The sequence below is a fragment of the Bubalus bubalis genome, chromosome 6 (genome assembly GCF_019923935.1).
Source record: "Bubalus bubalis isolate 160015118507 breed Murrah chromosome 6, NDDB_SH_1, whole genome shotgun sequence".
Classification (NCBI taxonomy): domain Eukaryota; kingdom Metazoa; phylum Chordata; class Mammalia; order Artiodactyla; family Bovidae; genus Bubalus; species Bubalus bubalis.
The window spans coordinates 117,902,833-117,925,072 of record NC_059162.1 but is presented as its reverse complement, the minus strand read 5'-3'; the positions used below and the strand labels follow the sequence as shown (position 1 = coordinate 117,925,072).

The 22,240-nt window shown below is 60.3% G+C and overlaps 1 protein-coding gene across 9 annotated transcripts in view; it reads left to right on the top strand.

Annotated features, from left to right (window-relative positions):
• HDAC4 (histone deacetylase 4) overlaps nucleotides 1–22,240 on the top strand; it is a 296,118-nt gene that overhangs the window by 229,844 nt on the left and 44,034 nt on the right. For all 9 annotated transcript variants that reach the window (XM_044945379.2, XM_044945378.2, XM_044945376.2 and 6 more), the window contains 7 exons: nucleotides 121–233; nucleotides 3,551–3,667; nucleotides 3,762–3,960; nucleotides 9,827–10,065; nucleotides 14,543–14,800; nucleotides 16,899–17,085; nucleotides 19,358–19,491. In XM_044945379.2, coding sequence (XP_044801314.1) covers nucleotides 121–233; nucleotides 3,551–3,667; nucleotides 3,762–3,960; nucleotides 9,827–10,065; nucleotides 14,543–14,800; nucleotides 16,899–17,085; nucleotides 19,358–19,491 — 1,247 coding nt within the window. The remainder of the gene's footprint in view (nucleotides 1–120; nucleotides 234–3,550; nucleotides 3,668–3,761; nucleotides 3,961–9,826; nucleotides 10,066–14,542; nucleotides 14,801–16,898; nucleotides 17,086–19,357; nucleotides 19,492–22,240) is intronic.

Below are 22,240 nucleotides of genomic sequence, written 5' to 3'. Positions count from 1 at the left end.
TCCTTTCCACAGTCGGCCAGCTCAGAACAGAGGGCCGCCACAGCGGGAGGCCAGCCCAGCTCACACCTCGGGGTCCTCGCTGGAACCTGGGTCAGGCTCACAAGTGTCTCTCCCTCCTAGACTCGGCGTGCAGCAGTGCCCCGGGCTCCGCGCCCAGCTCGCCCAACAATAGCTCCGGGAACGTGAGCACGGAGAACGGGATCGCGCCCGCCGTCCCCAGCATCCCGGCCGAGGTCAGTGCGCAGCGCGCTCGTCCGCAGGGCGGTGTCCAGCCGCCCCTCCGTCTTGACCATCGGAGCAGCGTCTCCGAGGCATCTCAGGAACTCCGAGCCTCAGACCACGGGGGGCGGTGCCCCTCACCTCTGCCGGTCAGACCCCAGCTATGCTGCAGGAGAGGCGGCTCCTGGAGAACCCTCCCGGGGGCTGTTCCAGCCAGGCGGGGAGCCTCAGGGCTGGTGGAAGGCCACACCCTTGACCAGACCTGGGTCAGGGCGATGTTCCGGAACCTTCACTCCACGCTTTCATTTTCCTCCTTATTCACTTTGCTCCCCTGGCTCATGCCACAGGTGCCTGAAGCGCCTGCCTTGTGCCAGCCCTGTGGCCCCCGCGCAGGGCCAGTTTCCACTCGACTGGGGTGGGCGGGTGCTGGCCGGAAGGGGAGCCAGCTGCACACCCCGCTTCCCGGGACTGAGCCGGCTGTGCCGTGTGCTTCCTGCTTGGATGGTGCTCCCGACTAGGAGGTTCTTGTGAGGTTTTTTTTTTCTAAGTTCCTTCCAACTTACAGGAGGCTGTCATTTGTCAAACACAGTAATTTGCTCTCTTCCTTAAATGTTTAGAAACGAGTCCTGCCCTCCAGAGGGCTGACAGGTTTTGGTTGAAGTACACAGGCCCACGTGTCCACTCCATTTTCAGTCTTTAGACACTTAAGATAAAAAGCAGATTTTTAGAAACTGAGTTGATTTTATGCTGCTGCCTCTTGCTTGTTAATCCCCCTTTCTTCTTTTCCTTGTACATCTTTATTACCTGTGCATTTCAGCCTCCCTGTTTAAAGACTTGTTTAGATTAAGAGTTTTAGCAATCCTTCTCTGTGAGGCTGAGGTCATAGCTGAGATCTACCTGTTAGCAGCCTTAGAACTCGCCTAGAAATTGCCTCCTGGAACGAGCTGTGCAGGCTGCATGTGGCTTGTCAGTCGTGCTCCCAGATCCTGGCTTTGTTTCAGTGGGTAGCCACTCACCTAATGGTTTCTACCGTAGAGATGCCTTATTTGAGTGAATGCCGGTTTAAGGTGCATGTTAATTTTTACAAATTGCATTTTCATGTAAATTAAGCTACTGGAAATTAATAGAAGGTGTCAAAGGATTTGCAAGAAACAAAGATGGCAGTTCACGTGTTTTATGTTAGATATTTACAGTAATCACAAGGCTAGCCCTTGAAAATGTGGTCACAGTTGGATGTCCTTCGTGGGTTTCAGTCTGGTTAGGCCTGGACAGTTCCCTCGGTGCCTCTGTAAGCTCAAGGCCAGGGCTGGCCACTCCTCCTCCTCCTCTGGTCCAGAGGCGGCGAGGGGTCCTCACGCAGGAGGTGGGCCACTGGCCCAGTTCTGCAGCCCCTTTCCCTGCTGGACCGAGGGACGCTCAGCATCGTCCTTACACGGGGGGAGCAGGGCTCCCCAACCCTGGACAGCCTCGCCCCAGGGAGGGAGCTTCATGCGATGCTGAAAGCCAGGTGGGATCTGGGGATGTCAGTGGGGGTGCTGCCCTGGCCCCGGCCTTCCTGGACAGCTGAGGGGCATGCCATAGGGCAGGTGTAGACGGCCAGCACCGGAAACGCGGGCCAGTCAGCACATCAGACAGTTCCCAGAAGGCTGCTTGATTTCTAAAAGTAAAGTAGGTTTAGTTTGTTTGTTTTTTTTAGAAAAAAGCCTTGGTTATAAAGAGGAAATGACAACTTTCAAGCACTCAGTGTTCGCTTGTTCTATTCCTGGACAATGATAATACAGTGGAATCATGCTTTCCTTGGCAAGCTCAGTCACTTTCTCTAAATCAGAGCTTGCTGATTTTTTTAAAACCAGAAAAAGGGCTACTTTTAAAGTCGCCCTTTAGTCATGACTGTAGCATTTACTATGTGAACAGAGTAAAGTGGCTGCGGCCTTCACTAGGAGAGACACGCTAACCTCCGTCCCCAGGGGCCCTTCCTACAGTGCCCTCGGAGCACAGGTGTGTGTGAGTTTCCACCGACACCGTGCGTGTGACACCAGGAAGCCGCCCAGGGACCGCTGCCTGGCACGGGACTCCAGCACACTCGCCCTGGGGTGGTCATCGCTCCGTGCTCTCTGATGGACCGAGGGGCACTTACCGGCCGGGGCTGCAGCCCTGCCCTTGTTCACAGTAACTTTCAGCTCATATTCTTTCTAACCGTGCCAGTGAAATCTTAAAGCAGGCAAAATGTTTCTCAGCCTTAATTATATGCTCCGTTGTGAGAAGAGCTAGGAAAAAACCGGTTCTAAGTCCATGATTAGTGCCATTCTCTAGGGGGGGGATGGTGTGAATACGACAGTGTCCTTTCTGCCAGGAACCTTCATTCTAGAGGCAGAACATGAAATACGACAGTAATTCAAGCCCTCGGAGACTGGCACCTGAGCACACACGATAAATAAGCTTCCAATCATCAACAGAATTTTTCCGACCTGAGTGTCCCCGTGGAGGGCCGTGTCCTTGTGTGTGAACACGCCTCGTGGATTTACCCTCTGACTGGCTGCAGGGCCCTGTGCGCTGCTGTGGTCCAGTCCGTCTGTCTCCAGCTTCCTCTCCCGAGAGTATGTCCTGCGAGTGGAGTGCGGTTTAAGATCAAAGGCTAGGTCTGTTTTTAAGACTTTTGACATGGATGGCCAAAGCGTCCTGTAGAAGGAGCAGGCTGATTATGGCCCACCCAGCAGTATGGTTATGTTTCTCTGGGTCAGGATGCTGTTGTCATTCTAAAATATCTTTGCCAACTGCATAGGTTTTAAATGTTGTTTTTTTTTTAGATCACTGCTGATTTTTTTTTTCAAATGGGTTTCTTCTCCATCCTGGCTCTTCTTTGTCACTCTCACTCACTGTTGTTTGACTTGCATGCTTTTTATATGTGGCCTTTGTCTGTACTACGGTTGCCAACTTTGGCATCACTGATATCTGCCTTTTATGTGAAGGCATTTTTCTCTAATCAGCATCTCCCTCTCTGGTTCCTACCTCTCACGTAACCTTTGGAAGGACGTTCCCGGCCCTGAGACTACACGTTTAAGTGTATTATCCTGGGTTTATTCTGACAGTTTTACAGTGTTGTGTGGATTGAACAGGAGCAGACAAGAGAGGGGCGGGTCGTGAGTCAGAGTTGACGGCTTTGCGATGCCGTGTCTGCCTCCGAGCTGTCCTTGTTCATACATCTCCATCCCGGGGACCTTGGACTGGACCTCAGCCTGCCCTGGAGGGTTTTCTCTTGTCGCTTCCTGTGGCACAGGCCGCCCAGGCCTGGCCGTGCAGCCTGCGTGACGCCCGTGTACTCTGTCTGCAGACCAGCCTGGCGCACAGACTCGTGGCACGAGAGGGCTCGGTGGGCCCGCTGCCCCTCTACACGTCACCATCCCTGCCCAACATCACCCTGGGGCTGCCCGCCACCGGCCCCTCCACGGTAAGTGGGCGCCCCCGGGGTCTGTGAGGCGGCGGTGCGGGGCAGCCCCCCCCAGGCCCCTGACCCGGGCACCCGGCTGTGTCTGTCTGTCCAGGGGGCGGCCGGCCAGCAGGAGGCCGAGAGACTGGCCCTGCCCGCCCTGCAGCAGCGCGTCTCCCTCTTCCCTGGCACCCACCTCGCCCCCTACCTGGGCGCGGCGCCCCTGGAGCGCGACGCGGGGGCAGCCCCGGGCTCCCTGCTGCAGCACGTGGTCCTCCTGGAGCAGCCGCCCACGCAGACGCCCCTCGTCACAGGTGAGCGGGCCGCGTCGGGCCGTCCTGGGCTCCCCAGGGGAGAGCGGGTGACCTGTCCCCCAGAACTCCTGCACCCAAGCCCTCCCACGCCAGGCTGTGGCTGGAGAGACCGAGTCCACTCACACAGCCAGGGGCGTGGAAGCCAGAGCGTCAGACACACCTTCTGGTTGATTTCCCAAGAGCAGGCTGCCAGCCCCCTGACGTGTCTGCCCTTTGGGTGCTCAGGGTGTGATGGAGCACAGAGCTGGCCCTGCTGGGCAGCAGATTCCTATCAGCAGTAACTTTTTTTTTTTTAATGTGCCCATCTAATGGGTGGTTATGTTTAGAAAAAAAAATTAGGGCTTTCCTGGTGGCTCACATGGTAAAGATTCTGCCTGCAATGCAGGAGACCAGGTTTAATCCCTGGGTCGGGAAGATCCCCTGGAGGAGGGCATAGCAACCCACTCCAGAATTCTTGCCTGGAGAATCCCATGGACAGAGGAGCCTGGCAGGCTACAGTCCATGGGGTCACAAAGAGTCAGACATCATTCAGTGACTCACACACACACACACACACAGATTTGCTATAAAATTTGCATAGCAACAGCAGTGTAAAGGTGTTACTTTCCAAGTGACAGAGTGCTCAGGGTTCACTGTGAAACGAGGGGGTCCTGCTGCAGAGCTGACCTCCCAGGTCCAGGCCATCCAGCTGGGTCTTCGGCTTCCTCCCCAGGTTTTAGGAGGGCCAACAGAGCCCCAGTGTCAATATCAGCAGGGGAGTCCTCCTCAGCTGTTGGTTGCCGTGCTGGTGACGTTTGGCTTTATCGTTCTCAGCATTCACCCTTGCTCTCTCCCTTACTTCCCAGCCGGCCTGTCTGTCCTTCCCAGCATCATGTGGGCCCTTCCCTGCCCCGCTCCCTGTTCCCGGGCCTCCCTGGGGTCACCTTATACTCCTGTGGACACTCCAGGAAGCCCTCCCCAGGTCCAGAGCTGTGGCCATTCACATTGACACTGGAAGTTGTGGGTTTTTTCACTTTTCTTTTTTCTCTTTTTACTTTTTATTTTGTATTAGGGTATAGCCAATTAACAAACAATACTTCCCTGGTGGCTCAGACAGTAAAACGTCTGCCTGCAATGCGGGAGACTCAGATTTAATCCATGGGTCAGGGAGATTCCCCTGGAGAAGGGAATGGCAACCCACTCCAGTGTTCTTGCTTAGAAAAATCCCATGGACAGAGGAGCCTGGCGGGCTGCCGTCCATAGGGTCGCAGAGTCAGACTCGACTGAGCAACTAAGGCTTTCACTTTCATAGCCACTTTCATAGTGAAAATCTCACTTTCATTGTTAACAAACAATGCGGTGACAGTTTCAGGTGAGCAGTTGAGACCCAGCCACTCACACACACATATCCGTGCTCCCTCAAACCCGCCTCCCATCCAGGCCGCCACACCACACGGAGCAGGGTTCGTGTGCTGCACAACAGATCTGTTAGTTCCCCATTTTAAACCCAGCGGTGTGTATGCGTCCATCCCAAACTCCCCAACGACCCCTGCCGCCGTCCCTCCCCCGGACAGCGACAGTTAAAAGCGGAGGCCAGGTGTGGCTTCTCCATCCCACGTGTGACTTACCACGTTCTCACGTGGCCACTGGCTGAGGCGTGGTAGGAACAGGGACCATTCCACCAGCACGGGGAGTGTAGTCAGACGGCTCCAGCCCAGCGCACAGCCCCCAACCCGCGCTGCGCTCAGGGTGCAGGCTTGCTCAGCACTGATGAGGCCCACGTCGCCTTCCGCACGCCCGGCCTCAGGGCCCTTCCTCCGTGTCAGGCCCAGCTCGGGGGCCTCCCGGGTGCTCAGCGTGGGCAGTTTCTCTGCACACCTCTGTCCCCCGGAGCACAGACACCGAGATACCTTGCACAGCCCCTCCCGGCACCCCCTCAGCGTCTGATGCCGGAAGGGTCACGGCAGATACCTCTGCAGTGGCACCTGGTGCCAGGCGGTGTCTGAGCACGTCAGGAAGAGTCGGGCTCACGCTGCAGGCTGGCTTCTGGTAGGTTCTCTGAGGCTCCCAAGGCCCACAGACCTGCCTGCTTGCTGGTGGTCACTGTGGACAGATAGACGGTGTCAGAGCTAGGGCCACATCATTCCACAAAGGCTGACCATGCAGGAGGAGCAGCCAGCCCGGGTCCATCGGGGAGCGGGCATGCGGGTGTGAGTTCCATGTGGTGCCCGCTCAGAGTGGCTCCCACAGCCTGGGTCGTCGCCGCTGCAGGAGGCTCCTGACAGCCGGTGATTCTGTGCTCCAGTCTTCTCCTGAAAAGAGCCCCAGACAGTCCCCAGGTTGAGCTCTGAGCAGCTGGTCAAGGTACTTTAAAGACTCCCCAGCTTTAAAGACTCTTTAAGATGGGCAGTGGGCGTGTAAGGGCTCAGGCCACAGGAATCACCTGTCTCACGTGGATTCCACTTGAGAATCCATGTGGACTGAGCAGGATCCCCAGTGCCAAGGCTGGCGCTGCAGAACCAGGCCCAGAACACAGGGCGATTTGGCTTTTCAACTTCTCTTTTTCTTTAACCCCCATACCTGGTGGGGGCATCTGTGCGGCACCTTTGTTTGCAGATCCACTCACTGTTAGTGCAGGTGAAGGAAACCTTCAGCCCAGGTGTCCACGGAAGGGCTGGGTGCTCACCAGGAGCTCCCGTCCTGTTGTCCTCTTCACCTCCTGCTCCAGAAAGGACCTCTGAGGACAGGCTGGCCTGCCCTGTCCCCGGGAGGAGCCGCTCGGCACCGGCCACCCTCAGGTCCCTTCACTGGGACTGGACGAGGGCAGCCGCAGGCCGCCAGGGCCTGCTGTCCAGCCAGCCTCTGCAGGCCAGCTGGTCACGGGGACAGAATCGGATCCTAACGTACTGGGCCCTCGTGCTTGAAAGTTTCACAGCACATTCCAAAAACCAACCAGTTTCCAGTTACCATCAAAAGCTCCTGTGAATGGTCTGAGGGGTCATCTTCCAGTTCTGAACCAGAAACTTCTGAACTCAAGTGTGGTCTGGGTCCACATTGGACCAGGTGTGGGGTCTTTCTCCTGGCAGGTCAAATGTCCAGTTTTAAGGAGTGCTGACCACGACGCTGTCCTCGAGTGCGGGGGCCCCGCAGCTTTACCCCCACCCCTGGAAGCACTAGAGCCCAATCTGGGGTGAAGGGGATGGAGGTGAGAGGGGAGGGGAGGGAGCGGAACCAGACCAGGGTCTAGCCTGAACAGCCGGGGCTCCGTGTAGACACGGGCTCCTCTGGTGTCCCCCGGAAGTCAGGCCTCTCACCGCCAGCCGCCCACACCCTGCAGGGACAGAGGCCTGTATCCTCAGGGTGGTGTCATCCTGGCCAAGGAGGGCTTCTGGGCCAGCATCAAGCGGCTGGAGCCCCAATCACAGGGAGGGGTCCCTGAAGCAGCCACAGTCCCCGCCTTTCCAGCTCACTTGGGATCCTGGTTCCCTAACCTGGATCACAGCAGACACTGGATCTCTGGAATTAAGTGTTTCCTCCTCTAAAACTGAGAGACGCTTCCCTGTGGATACGATGCATGGCCAGGCCCGTGGCCTCAGCTCAGGGCTCTGCAGCCCCGCCACCTGTGACACCCTCATTCTTGGGGGCCCAGGAAGCTTTAAAAACAAGTGATATCTTCTGAGAGGGCGCCTTTCTGTAACTAAGTGGACTTTTAATCCCATAAGTCCAGCATCCAGTGGCTGACATCCTTCTTCCCTCCATGAAACAATTTGCTTGCTGAGTCACTTAGGGCTTCCCTGGTCTATCAGCTGGTAAAGAATCCGCCTGCAAGGCAGGAGACCCTGGTTTGAGTCCTGGGTCAGGAAGATCCCCTGGAGAAGGGATAGGCTACCCACTCCAGTATTCTTGGGCTTCCCTGGTGGCTCAGGTGGTAAAGAATCCACCTGCAATGTGGGAAACCTGGGTTTGATCCCTGGATTGGGAAGATCCCCTGGAGAAGGGAAAGGCTACCCACTGCAGTATTCTGCCCTGGAGAATTCCATGGACTGTATAGACTCTGACTTTCACAGTCTCGTTCGACTCTATGCCACCTCATGGACTGTAGCCACCAGGCTCCTCTGTCCATGGGATTCTGCAGGCAAGAATACTGGAGTAGGTTGCCATGCCCTCCTCCAGGGGATCTTCGCAACTCAGGGATTGAAGCCACGTCTCTTATGTCTCCTGCATTGGAAGGAGGGTTCTTTACCACTAGTGCCACCTGGGAAGCTGGTGAAATGATTTAATGCCCCATAATACCCAGACCAAGTGAAAGAAAGTGAAAGTGAAGTTGCTCAGTTGTGTCTGACTCTTTGCGACCCCATGGTATGTAGCCCACCAGGCTCCTCCATCCATGGGATTCTCCAGGCAAGAATACTGGAGTGTGTTGCCATTTCCTTCTCCAGGGGATCTTCCCAACCCACGGATTGAACCTGGGTCTCCTGCGTTGCAGGCAGACTCTTTACTGTCTGAGCTACCAGACCAACAACTGCTGAATTCTGAAAGACCTTCTCTACGTGGATGCTGTGTTTCTGTTTGTTTTTAACTTTTCTATGGATAGAAAACCCAGGACAGAATTGGTTCTACCTTTCGAGTTATTCACTTTAGTTTGCTAGCCAAGCAGATAAGGTTTAAGATAACTTATCTTTCCAGAAAACTGTTTGGGTTGGATAAAAAGTGATGGTGGTTTAGGGACTGTGACTGATTAACTTTTTGAAAAGGTAGCGAGGGACAATTTTGCTAGAGTTGAACCTTTTTTTCTATTTGTACACAAAGTAAAAATTTTAGTACAGAAATAACCTGCAGGAAGGGACTAGGAAAAGACTGATAGTCAGTACCCCCTGGAGGGGGCTTGGGTTTGACTAAACATGGCAACACAGCCCCTCCCAGGAGTCAGCACTGGGCAGCTGAGAGCTGGCGTGGTCTGTCCACCCATGTTTTTCCTGGTCCGACGCCCTGATCTGGGGTCACGGGCAGCCTGAGTGATGTTGTGTAGTTTCTCCAGCTCTGGTGCCAGGGGACAGATACTCAGGTGGCCTGGGAAGAGTCGATTACACCCTTCTGCCTATGGTACCAGGGAAAATGGTCAGTTAGTCAGTCAATTCAGTTGCTCGGTCATGTCCGACTCTTTGCGACCCCATGAATCGCAGCACGCCAGGCCTCCCTGTCCATCACCAACTCACTGTCTAAACCCACAATTTGTAAAAGAAAAAGTACTGCTGGTCGAAATGAATGTAGAAGGAGGATGTTCCACCTGCTGGTTCACATGAGGAGGTCGCATTCTGAAGCAAGATTCAAACACAGAGTCAAACCTACCCTCTTATGTCCACACAGATTCTTAATTTAAACACAGCCCAGACACGGTGCAGCTGAGCTGCCCTTCTCCTGGGCAGCAGGTGACAGCCTTTCCCAGAAATTTGCAGAGATTTTGACAACATGCATCAGAATTTTTTTCAAGTGTTGATGCCCTCTTTGTGTATAAAATCAACGTCTTGAGACCCTTAAAATGGTTTGGTTCATAAGGGCAGGTGTCTTCCTCACACCCGGGTTTCTGAGGCTGTCAGGGAGGCACCCACTTGCTGGTCTTCCAGAACATTCTGGAGCCACCAGACTTCTGGCCCCTTCCTCAGCCAGGCCCCTCTGAGGGCGTCTGTGCTGGGGCTGCCCACTTACGACCTGGACCTGAGTATGGGGGGACCAGATGACTGGCCGCTGCCCCTAAGTCCAGGCTTCGGGTGGTCAGCGTGGTGGAGCAGGCCTGGCGGGCTTCGGGGAGGCGGTGGCTGGCCTCCGTCACAGACTCACCAGGCCTCGCCCCTCCCTTCTGTTCCTCCCCTCCCCGTGCTCTCTCCAGACCGCTACCTTGCAGGCCTGGGCGCGCTGCCCCTGCACGCGCAGCCCCTGGTAGGGGCGGAGCGCGTGGCGCCCTCGGTGCACAAGCTGCGGCAGCACCGCCCGCTGGGCCGCACGCAGTCGGCGCCGCTGCCCCAGAGCGCGCAGGCGCTGCAGCACCTGGTCATCCAGCAGCAGCACCAGCAGTTCCTGGAGAAGCACAAGCAGCACTTCCAGCAGCCGCAGCTGCACCTCAACAAGGTGAGGCGCGGGGCGGGGCCCGGAGCCGTGGGGGCGGGGCCTGGAACACGTCGGGGCGGGGCTGGGGCTGCGGGCGGGGGCGGGGACACACGGGCAGTGAGCAGCTTGTCGCATTGGTGGCATGGAGGAGGCAGGAGTGCGGTGGGCTATGTTCCCGAAGCGTCTGTGCCGCTGGGTGGCTTATTCTCCTTGCCCCTCAGGAGTCTCTGGGGTTTCTTAAGGGGATTTATCCTCTTAAGCAAACTCTCAGCAGAGAGTCCCCAGCAGAGAGTGCCCAGCAGAGGCACGGGGCCCCCGAAACACAGGTTCCAGGCCCCTGGACACTGGCGCTCTGCCTGCCCATTGCAGCAACCTCGGCCAAAGGGCTCCTGCCCAGAGGTCTGCGTCCCTCCATCCAACATCTGGATGGTCACTCCCGGCCTACTTTCAGCAGCAAGCGGCACTGAGGTCAGTGTGGCCCTCCTTGCTGGTTACTGAAGCAAGAGCAGCAGTTTCAAATAACTGGTTCCAAATGCTGACATTGGAAGCAAAGCCCTTTTCTGATAGAGAATGAGAGGAACTACTCTGGAAAGCCGTCCAGCGGTTCCTCCAAAGGTTAAACACAGAGCCATCACGTTGCCCGGCGGCTTCTGTCCTGGGAGAACTGGGGGCCCTGAGCAAACAGCAAGCTGCCCCAGGCCAGGCCCTACTGCCCGCCCAAGCGCTTGGACACAGGCTCAGCACCCCTGCCCCAGAGCCCCTCTGGCTGGCGGGCTCCCCTACCAGAGGGCACAGGGCGGGGTCAGGGGTGGGTGGGGCCGCTGAACGAAGCCCCGCGGGGCAAGAAAGGCACCTTTAAGGTGGGCAAGATGGATGCCAAAGTGTCAAAGGCACTCTGTGTCACCTTTCTGATGCCGACTGTCTTCTTAATTGTGTTATGTCGTTCTCTGAGTGATAGGGTAGGAGACTAGAAAGACAGGAACACCTGTTCACGTGTGCTGTGTTCTCCAACAGAGAGACAGACGCTGTCTGATCTCTCTGGATTTCACTGCGTGATTGGTTTGCTGCCACCAGCGACAGTTGATTGAAGTGTTTATACACTGATCTCCCGGAGGGTGCAGGGAGCTGACAGCCGTACCCAGCAGTGCCAGCACCCACATTTCTGCCCTCTGTCTTTCGTGCCCATGGCCTGAAGGCTCCTGAGCCAAGGCCCACAGCCCTGGCTGGAGTGCACCGGGGTCTCAGCCATTCCTCGCGTGTGTTAACTGCTCCTCAGCTCAATAGTGAACATGAATGCTGGGTCCCATTTGTTTGGGCATCTAATGGTGAGCGTGTCCAGTCATCTTGAACGCTGGCCTGCTCACCAGTTTGGTTTGGGCCCTGAACTCCAGTCTGGCTTTTAGAAGCTTGTTGTTCCAAACAGGCAGTTACCTCCATTCTCGTTTAGTTGGCAAGAGGGTGCTCCTGAGGTCCAGAAGGCCTTGGGGAGACAGAGCGGGTCTTCGTGTGCCGTATGCTGCTGGGTCACCGCGGTCATTCCCAAGGTCATGCGTGCCCACTCAGAGCTGACCTCCTGGCAGAGCCTGGGGCAGCCCCGGCTCCTCCAGGATAAGACACAGCTTCTCCAAGTCCCCTGAGGGGGCCCCGCCCACCCCCTCTCTGTCCCCTGGGTGAGCCTCTCCTGCTCCCTCTGTCCGCATGCCCTCCCAGGCTCTCGGCCACCCCGGCTCCACAAGCCTAGCCTGGAGCATCCATGCTTCCCACCTCTGTTTCCCGTCTGCCTGCTTCTTCCTAACCATCACCTCCAGCCCTGGCCCATCGCCGGACCCCTCGCTCGGATCCCCCTTCCCTGGACAGCCCCTTGCAGGTCGCCCAGAGTTTGGGTCACAGCCTCTCTGCGGCAGGCCTGGGTCCCATGCACCTCCCACCCCGACCTTTATCCATGCAGCTGTCCTCAGGCGCCTGGCCTGGAATCCCCAGGGTCCCCCTGTGCGCCTGGACCAGCCCCTCTGCTGACCTTCCGCCCCCTCCCTGCTGAGCCCCCAAAGGGTCGTTTCTCTGCAGGCAGTCCCCTGACCCCACCTGTTCTCAGCCTGACTCTTTGGGATCTTCCCACAGCAGAGAGGAGCTTGCCTTCCGCTCTGAGACAGCACCTGCCTCCCAGACCGTCATCTGGAGGCTTAAGTTTGTGGTGCTGGGGACTCCCGTCCCCATGTCCCTCCCGCTGTCCATGCCCCGTCCCCGTGTCCTCTTCTCTGACCCCCACCCAGTGCCCACAGCCTCTTCTCTCACAGCCTCACCCTGGAGCACATCACAGGGGCTTTGCCTTCTCCCACTCTCCCGTGTCCTTGTTCCCTCCCCATTGCTCTGCTGTGACGTCTACTCACCAGTCTGTCCCCCAGCCACCTTCCCAGGCCCTGCGCTCCCCAAACCTCCCATCAACCCTCCCCATCAACCCCAGCCTGCTACCTGTTGGGCTCTGCACCAGACGCTGAGGGATGACAGAAACTCGAGCGCTTTGACCCCGTGGATCGTAAAGCTGAGGCTCCTGATGCCACCTGCTGAGGTTTCCAGGCCCCTGTGGACCTGGGGGGCCCGGGAGAGGCCCGGCGCCCTCTGCTGGTGGAGATGGGTCCTCCTGCCCCCAGCCCGATCAGGGAGTGGTGGTCTCACCCTCAGTGGACTCTGTCCAGGCACAAAGCTCATAGTGGGGCTTCACTGGCTCCAGGTATGTGGGAAGCAGATGAGATGGACAGATCCCCAAATCTTCAAAGACAGATGTTCAGAACACTTTTTTGGATGAACCACTGTGAGAAGTCAGTCAAATCACCAGGTGTAAGGTTGGAGGATTGTTCACTCGAAACGGTTCGGAGCCTGTCTGCCCGCTGTCCGCCCCACGGCTTTGTCCCCACTCACACCCCTCACCTTCCGCTGGGCACAGACCTGCTCCCAGAGCGGCGTCCTCCGTGTTCCGGCTAGATTGGAACTTCCTCAGGAGATGGTGCCTTGGGGCGGATGTAGAGGGGCCGGGGCGTGCCTTTCACAGCGTGCTTGCTTTGCAGAGCTTAGCACAGCAGCTTAGGGGACAGTCACTAGAACAAGCCCCTAGCCCAGTGAAAACTGCTCACTCGGCAGAGCAAGCCAGCTGCTCCGGAGGGTGTCAGTGGGTCCGTCCTCCTCTAGGGCCTGGCCCTGGGGCCCACGGTACAGCTGACCCCAGCCGGCTACCGCAAATGCAGCCCAGCCCTAGCACAGGCGTCCCCAGTCCTCCCCTCAGGGGCCAGGCTGCGCTCGTCCAGGCGTGGGTCAGGAAGCAGGTGGCTCCATAAGGACTTTTTAAAACACAAGTGCTCAGGTCTAAAACTTGAGGCTTCTTGGAAGCCCTTGCTTTCCTTCTAGAAACAGTCAGGACATGGGGAAGGCTCCGTCCTTCCTGCCAGGGCGGGGCTCTTGCGTGTGGAAGTTCAGCAGGGAGGGGACGTGGTGTGCCGGCCGCGGGCTCAGGGCCAGCGGCACGGGTGAGCGGACTCAGAGGCCGCCTGTCCCCGTGGTGCCTGGGTGTGAGCTGCTGGGGTGGCGGGCGGGGTGACTGAGAAGGAAGGAGGGTGCACCCCCCCCGGCCCCACTTCACACCCAGGTACGGACGTGGGTCAACACCTTGCGATTATGGTGAGTGACCGCATTGCGATTCACTGGGCCTGGCACACAGGCATGTGACAGCAGGTACCACGCTGCTGCCGCTGCTGCTAAGTCACTTCAGTCGTGTCAGCCTGTGCGACCCCATAGACGGCAGCCCACCGGGCTCCCCCGTCCCTGGGATTCTCCAGGCAAGAACACTGGAGTGGGTTGCCGTTTCCTTCTCCAGTGCATGAAAGTGAAAAGTGAAAGTGAAGTCGCTCAGTCGTGTCCGACTCCTAGCAACCCCATGGACTGCAGCCTACCAGGCTCCTCCGTCCATGGGAGTTTCCAGGCAAGAGTACTGGAGTGGGGTGCCATCGCCTTCTCCAAGGTACCACACTAGGCTGTGTTTTATCTCAGCACCACGGACAGCGCCGGCGTGTGTGTGTGTGTGTGTGTGTGTGTGTGTGTGTGTGTGTGTGTGTGTGTGTGTGTGTGTGTGTGTGTGTGTACACAGCACCTGGCGTGTATGTCTATGTGTGTGTGTCTGTGCGTGTCTGCATGTGTGTCTCTGCGTGTCCCCTGCCTCAGCCAAGAGTGACAACATCCTCGGAGGGTCAGCCCATTGTTCCTGAGACAGGGGCTCTGTGTGTGTCTGTGTGTGTCTGTATGTGTGTGTGTCCTGCCTCAGCCCAGGGTGACAGCGTCCACGGATGGTCAGACCCTCTGATCCTGAGACGTGGGCTCTGTGTGTGTCCTGCCTCAGTCCAGGTCAGCCCCACTGATCCCAAGACGTAGGCTCTGTGACCACACCCTTCCTGTCCCAGCACCTCCCTCACGCCCGTCCCGCCACGCTCCACCTGGTATCCCTGTGTTACAGATGATCCCCAAACCCAGCGAGCCGGCCCGGCAGCCCGAGAGCCACCCCGAGGAGACAGAGGAGGAGCTGCGGGAGCACCAGGCGCTCCTGGAGGAGCCCTTCCTGGACCGGCTCCCGGGGCAGAAGGAGGCCCACGCGCTGGCCGGGGTGCAGGTGAAGCAGGAGCCCATCGAGAGTGATGACGAGGAGACGGAGCCCCCGCGGGAGGCGGAGCCCGGCCAGCGGCCGCCCACGGAGCAGGAGCTGCTCTTCAGACAGGTGCCCACAGAGCAGGGGGGCGGGCAGCAGGGTGTGAGCAGGGCCCCTAGAGCAAGTCCAAGGGCGTCATTCTCCAAACCTGCGGGTCCAGGCCCCTAGCTTTCCCTGTTGATACAGGAGGCAGATGTGATGTGAGCCTTGCTTTGCAGGCATCACCCCCAGAGACACTGGCCTTCTGTCCGCTGTGTGTATTTATGCACCTGCTTCTCAGCTGAACAAGCCCCAGACTCCCTAGGGATGGTTCCTCTTCAGGCCCAAAGGCTGCAGATTAACCCAAATCTGAATGCTGGTGGATTCAGCATAGAAGGGGAAGAGGGAGGCTGACTTAATCATTGATCAAGAAGGTTTGCAGCATCTGGTCAGAAGCCAGGACCTTTGGGGCCAAGAAGACACTAGTGACCAGCCTGACAGATCCACAAAAGCAGCCTGGTCTGGACACCCAGAGCCAGTGAGGTTCCCTGGCACTGACACACAGCTAACAGACTCCTAAGAGACTGATGAATATACCCAATGAATGATTCATTAACTTACAGTGAAGAGTAATACAGCCGGGACGAGAAAACACTGGGACAGTCAGCTAGCGAGTCAAAACCCCGTGTTAGAGGCCTGAGTGCCCCCAGGGAGCGGTCTTGTTCCTGAGAAGCTGGGCCAGGGTGTCCGAGGGGTGGACTCTAAGGTCTAACGGGTGTCCTTCATTGTGGAGCTGAGCACCTGGGATGTGGGGCCCTGGCTCACCCAACCCTCCCCGTAGGCCCGGTGCTGGCCGCCCAGGCAGACTCCTCCCCCGACAGCCCAGGGGGTGCCTCCCCCACTGCCCCTGGGACCAGGGTGGGAGTTGACACCCAGGCTCAGCTCAGCACCTCCGTTTCCCAGGAGCCCCTCTTGGGTAGCAGGCCAGCCTTCTCCGCATTTAAAGGCGGGACCACAGGTGGCTGGCGGTCACTTTTGCTAGTCGTCATTCAGAGGGCAGCCTGTCTCACGTCTCAGCCGGTGTTAGCGCTAAGCCCCTGCTCTTCAAGAGGCCCTGGAGCCAGTTAATGACAGTAGGAGGTCAGGGCAGGGGAAGCCACTGTCCCCGCGGCCGTGTAGACTCCAGCAGTGTGAGCACGCCAGGCGGGCCATCCGGGCGGCAGGCCTCGTTCCCGCACCGGGGGCTTAGCTCAGGGCCTCACCCGTTCACAGAGGCGGCGGCCTCCTCTTATAACTGGAGTTCAGCGTGCTCTTACTGCGCTGGTGTGAAACTGGGAGGCAGTTTTTTAGGGCTGGTGTCTTGCCAATGATAAGGTGGTCGGCATTCTCTTAGGGAATTATTCCTGGGCTCTGAGCCTGAGGCAGTGAGCAGAGGCGCTGGGTGTCTGGTTCTCGGGAGAACCGCAAGCAGAGCTCGTCTCGGGGAAATGCGGTGCACGCGCAGGAGTCTGCAGAGTCACCTTGAGACAGGCACCTGCTCCGGAGGCGTCAGGTGTCACGTCTGGAGAGGCCGCGGGAGGAAGCACCTGAGGAGGGAGGCCCAAGGCAGGGGCGGCAGCCTGCTCTTAACCCCCCTGCAGGGGGGGTCCAAAGTAGGGTGTCCTGCCCTTCCCTCCTCAGCCGTGCGGGGAGGAGACCCCCCGGGTCCCCACAGAAGCAGCCAGGCCCCCGACCCATCCCACCACCTCTCCCTGGGCTCCATCCACCTCCCTGGGCAAAACCGGACCTGCCCCGAGTCCCTGCCTTCACACCCCAGAGTCCACCCCACCGCCAGCACCCTCTGCCTGGGTACTGCCACCCTGCCCCCAGGTGTCACCTCCTCAAGGAGCCTTCCACGGCCCCCAGGCTACCCGGACCCCCCATCAGCTCTGAGCAGGCTTTTCCACTGACAGTCTGTCTCCCCATGGGGATGTCCAGACTCATCAGCAGGGCCCTAGGCCACGGCCTCGCTGGCCGCCCTCCTGGCCCAGAGGGCAGGCTTCTCCCCAGCAGCCTGGCACGAGGCTCTGCACTGGGAGCCCGGGGACAGTGCAGTGGAGGGTCTGGGAGAGAGGGGCCCCCGTAGCCCTGCAGCTGGGGCCGGGAGACACCGGGAAGCAACAGAGTGGCCCCTTTTCTCCACCCCCAGCAAGCCCTCCTCCTGGAGCAGCAGCGGATCCACCAGCTGAGGAACTACCAGGCGTCCATGGAGGCCGCTGGCATCCCCGTGTCCTTTGGCGGGCACCGGCCCCTGTCCCGGGCACAGTCCTCCCCCGCATCCGCCACCTTCCCCATGTCCGTGCAGGAGCCCCCAGCCAAGCCAAGGTTCACCACAGGTACCATGGGGCAGGGTGTGGGGAGCCGGGGGAGGGCGAGGGCCCCCGCTCGGGGGAGCTGCAGCTGCAGACGCGAGGGAAGTGCCACGCAGGGCCTGCAGGGCCAGAGGGCGAGGCTCAGGCTGGGTGAGGCTCCCGGGTGGTGCCCAGCCTCACACCCACATGACCTTCTGCCCGAGGCTCAGCCCCAGGCTGGGGGCACCAGACAGAGAGAGGTCACCGGGGGTCTGTCCTGGCCAAGAAGCCTGCCTCCTCGTCCCCAGAGAAGCACGGCCTCAGAGAACTGCCCATCCCTAGGCCTGCCCCCACCAGCCAGCTTCCCGCCCGGGGTCGGCGGGGTCACCACCTTGCCCTCCTTCGTCTGTCCTGTCCTTGGACTGAGGCTCCACCCAGGGCCCTGCCTGTGAGGCCCAGGCAACTCCTGGAGCGTGCAGGTGGAGAGCAGGGTGTGGCCGGCCCAGACGCTCACTCTCCGCTCCTGGACAGCCCACAACACTGCTGCTGCCTGCCGTCTCGCCGCGCCCCCCACCTACGGCCTCCCAACCCTGCAGAAGTCTGCGGGCAGGACTCTCTCCGCCTGAAAGCGTTCCCCGGGAGTCAGGGCAGAGGTCTGCAGCCAAATGCAGCGTGCACTGGTGTTGAGGCGCTAGACTGGCTGTCCCGGCCCAGGGGCTCTGGGTTGGCCCCTATCACCGGCCCCCACCGTGCCTGGGATGGAGGGCCCCCGGGACAGCGCCTCACCCCGTTCTCTGCTAATGCATCGGGTGTTTCTTCCCAAGGACACACTCAGGACAGGTTATCTAAATGCAGTTCCATTTCATCCCGCGCCATCAGATCTCACGGAACACTGTCTGCACGCCGTTACGTGCAAACGTGGCTACGTTCTCCTTGTCAGATTTTGGAAGGAGACTAATTGTATTCGGAGAAGAGTTTCGTAGTCGGTTTCCAGAAGTTAAATTCCTGCTTTGCAGTAAGAAAACCAGAGAACTGCAAGGTGTCACAAGTAGTCAGCAGGTGACTCTTTAAGAGTGAGTCCTCGGCATTGGCTGAGCTGGGCCCGTGCTTAGAAGCCACAGCTCGGACGACCCCAGGACCCCAGTGGAGACGCTCTCACATCACGTGTGCCCCCTGGGTGCTCGGGGGTCCCCACGAGGGAGCCCGTGGGCCAACATGATGTCACCACGAGTGTCCCGGCCGGCAAGCCCCGCTCTGTTGCAGTTTCCCAGTTTCTCTTCATTATTCCTTTTTGAAAAACTTATGAAACAGTGCATATTCCTTGAAAGAAAGCGCACACGGTGGAAACCCTGAGAAGCCTGGGTGGCCCCGAGCCCAGCCCTGGGGCCGTTGTCAGTGTCAGGCCACATGTCCAGGGCTGTGTCTGCACATAGCCAGACAGACAGGTAGACACAGACACGGTGTATTTTACGAAGCCAGGACTCTGCGGGGCCCACACTGCTGTGGGTCACTCTGGGCCTCTTCCTGCATCCACACGCACCTCCCCAGTGTCCTGGCCACTCCCCGCTCACTCTGCTGCCATTCCCCGTCTGCAAAAGGGGCACGGGTGGCTTCACCTTGAGGTTCCTGCCTCGCACGCTGTGAGCAGCAGCACGCGACCGTGTCGCTGTAACGCTGTCGGCGGGGCCCGTGTCCTGCCTCGCACGCTGTGAGCAGCAGCACGCGACCGTGTCACCGTGACGCCGTCGGCTGGGGCCCGTGTCCTGCTGCTGTTCACACACGCGCGCACCTGCAGTCCACGTGGACGCACATGTGCGTCTATGCTTCCATCAGCCTGCTGCTCTGTTATTGGAAGGCCGCGTCCCACCCTCCCCCGCCCCACTGTCTAGGCTGATTTCAAATGCAGTTGTGTCCCTGTGTGTGTCTCTGTGTGTGTGCACACACGTGTGCTCCTCTCCAGCGGCTCTGCAAGTTTCTGCAGGCAGAAACCGAGCCTTCTGAGCCCCAAGAACCTCGGACAGATGGATCTCAGTCCATAGGGGCAAACTACTCCGTAGACAGGGTCCCTGGCAGACCTGAGTTTGGGACCAAAATCTCCCCACTGTCTGGGTCAGCCCGGTCCCTGTGATATGAGAGCCCTGAGTCCTGGGGACAGGGCTGCCTTTTCATTTCTTCCTCCCTCGCCGGCTCCCCCGGGTGTCGAGGACTCTGGCTGTTGGGCAAGTGCCCTGAGCTCCGCTCCACTGGCAGGGGGACCAGCTGCCGGGTACCCCAAGGGCTTCTCTGAGCGCGGCCACCCCTGCCTCCCCCGCTGCAGGCCTCGTGTATGACACGCTGATGCTGAAGCACCAGTGCGCCTGCGGGAACACCAACAGCCACCCGGAGCACGCCGGGCGCATCCAGAGCATCTGGTCGCGGCTGCAGGAGACCGGCCTGCGAGGCAAATGTGAGGTGAGGCCGGCCCTGCGGGCGTCGCGAGCCAGGGCGTGTGTGTGATGACCTGGAGGGATGCAGGGCCCTTGCACAGGCAGACACGCAGGCCTGCCTTCTGGAGGAACCCGAGGGGTCCTTCCCCAGCCCCCTCTCACCCACTCCCCTTCCTGGTCATCCTCTGGGAAGCCTGCCTCTCGCCAGGCTCCCTCTCATCACCCAGGATGCATGGCCAGGCCATCCCGGTGCCTCTTCCACGGATGGGATCTGGTGGCCCTGACCTAGGGGAAGACCGTTGTTTCTGTTGGCTCTTCATTGAAGGTTCTCTTCCTTGAGTTTTTGGGAAAGCTCCTCTCAGGGTGTGGGTAGAGCCTCAGGCCTGCAGGGTGGGGGTGGTGGGCAGACTGGTCAGTCTGCCTGGAATTCGGTCTCCACCTCTGCACCCTTGAAAATCGGGTCCTGGAGGACAGGTCTGCTGAAGGACCTGTGAGGTCCCTCCGCCCCTCTGATGCAGGAGTGTGGCCAGTTTGGGTCTGGGGCGGGGGGTCGGGGTAGAAGGGCGTCTGTCTGTGCACAAGCAGGGGGGCTGCAGGCTGTGGGTGCCATGGCATTGGCGCCTGTGGAACAGGCAGGCGACACCACCTCCCAAGAGCCCTCCAGGATGACAGGGCCTGGCCTCCCATGTGCCCACCCAGTGGGGACCTGCTGTGTCCCCCAAACCATGAACTCCACAAAGCCAGGGATAGGGGACTGGAAGGGGGTTGCTGCTCTGCAGGGTGACCCCAGAAAGCCCGAGCCTATGGCTGAGCAGAACTGTACCGTCCATCCTTTGGAGCCCAGTGCCACCTGGAGGGTGTGGTCAGAGCCCGGGTCCCCATCTGCCCCTCATTGAGACAGGGTGTTGAGTTGAGGTCAGCCGGTCTCCGGTGACCCCACGGATTTGCCAGCTTATGGTGACCCACGATCTCTGGAGGAGATGGCTGGAGGTCTGGGCCCAGAATCCGGCCCAGGAGTCCCTCTGTAGAGACGACAGGGAGTCCAGGCGGCCGGGCTGGGGCCGCTGCACCTGCTTCCAGATACAGTGAGGACGCACCACTGGGGGGCAGCATCGGCCCGGCAGACACGCCTCCTCCAGAGGACCCCTGCCCAGCCATCCCTGAGCTGCTGCTACGCTCACAGGACGGGCCCTCAGGCCGGCGGCCACCAGGCTAGTTTCAAGGCAGGAGCTGGAAGATGGGGTGAGGACAGCAGCACTGAAGGCGGGCGCTGACGGCCCGGGGTCCCCACACCCGGAGATGGGCCTGCAGACAGGCCGGAGAACGGACCCGGGCGAGAGACGCAGGCTGGGGGGACCCGGGCGAGAGACGCAGGCTGAGGGGACCCGGGCGAGAGACGCAGGCTGAGGGGACCCGGGCGAGAGACGCAGGCTGAGGGGACCCGGGCGAGAGACGCAGGCTGAGGGGACCCGGGCGAGAGACGCAGGCTGAGGGGACCCGGGCGAAGGACGCGGGCTGAGGGGGGCCCGGGCGAGAGACGCGGGCTGAGGGCGGCCCGGGCGAGAGACGCGGGCTGAGGGGGACCCGGGCGAGAGACGCAGGCTGAGGGGGACCCGGGCGAGAGACGCAGGCTGAGGGGATGGACTCGGGGAGGGAGACGCAGGCTGAGGGGGACCCGGGCGAGAGACGCAGGCTGAGGGGGACCCGGGCGAGAGACGCAGGCTGAGGGGATGGACTCGGGGAGGGAGACGCAGGCTGAGGGGGACCCGGGCGAGAGACGCAGGCTGGGGGGGACCCGGGCGAGAGACGCAGCCTGGGGGGGACCCGGGCGAGAGACGCAGCCTGGGGGGGACCCGGGGTGAGAGACGCAGCCTGGGGGGGACCCGGGGTGAGAGACGCAGCCTGGGGGGGACCCGGGGTGAGAGACGCAGCCTGGGGGGGACCCGGGGTGAGAGACGCAGCCTGGGGGGGACCCGGGGTGAGAGACGCAGCCTGGGGGGGACCCGGGGTGAGAGACGCAGCCTGGGGGGGACCCGGGGTGAGAGACGCAGCCTGGGGGGGACGCGGGTGAGAGACGCAGCCTGGGGCTGAGGGGCACCCGGGCAAGAGACGCAGCCTGAGGGGGACCCGGGCGAGAGACGCAGCCTGAGGGGGACCCGGGGCGGGAGACGCAGGCTGAGGGGGGACCCGGGGTGAGAAATGCAGGCCAGGGGCACCTGGGGTGAGAGACGCAGGCTGGGGGGACCCGGGCGAGAGACGCAGGCTGGGGGGGACCCGGGCGAGAGACGCAGCCTGGGGGGGACCCGGGCGAGAGACGCAGCCTGGGGGGGACCCGGGCGAGAGACGCAGCCTGCGGGGGACCCGGGGTGAGAGACGCAGCCTGGGGGGGACCCGGGGTGAGAGACGCAGCCTGGGGGGGACCCGGGGTGAGAGACGCAGCCTGGGGGGGACCCGGGGTGAGAGACGCAGCCTGGGGGGGACCCGGGGTGAGAGACGCAGCCTGGGGGGGACCCGGGGTGAGAGACGCAGCCTGGGGGGTACCCGGGGTGAGAGACGCAGCCTGGGGGGGACCCGGGGTGAGAGACGCAGCCTGGGGGGTACCCGGGGCGAGAGACGCAGGCTGAGGGGGACCCGGGCGAGAGACGCAGCCTGAGGGGGACCCGGGGCGGGAGACGCAGGCTGAGGGGGGACCCGGGGTGAGAAATGCAGGCCAGGGGCACCTGGGGTGAGAGACGCAGGCTGAGGGGGGACCCGGGGTGAGAGACGCAGCCTGG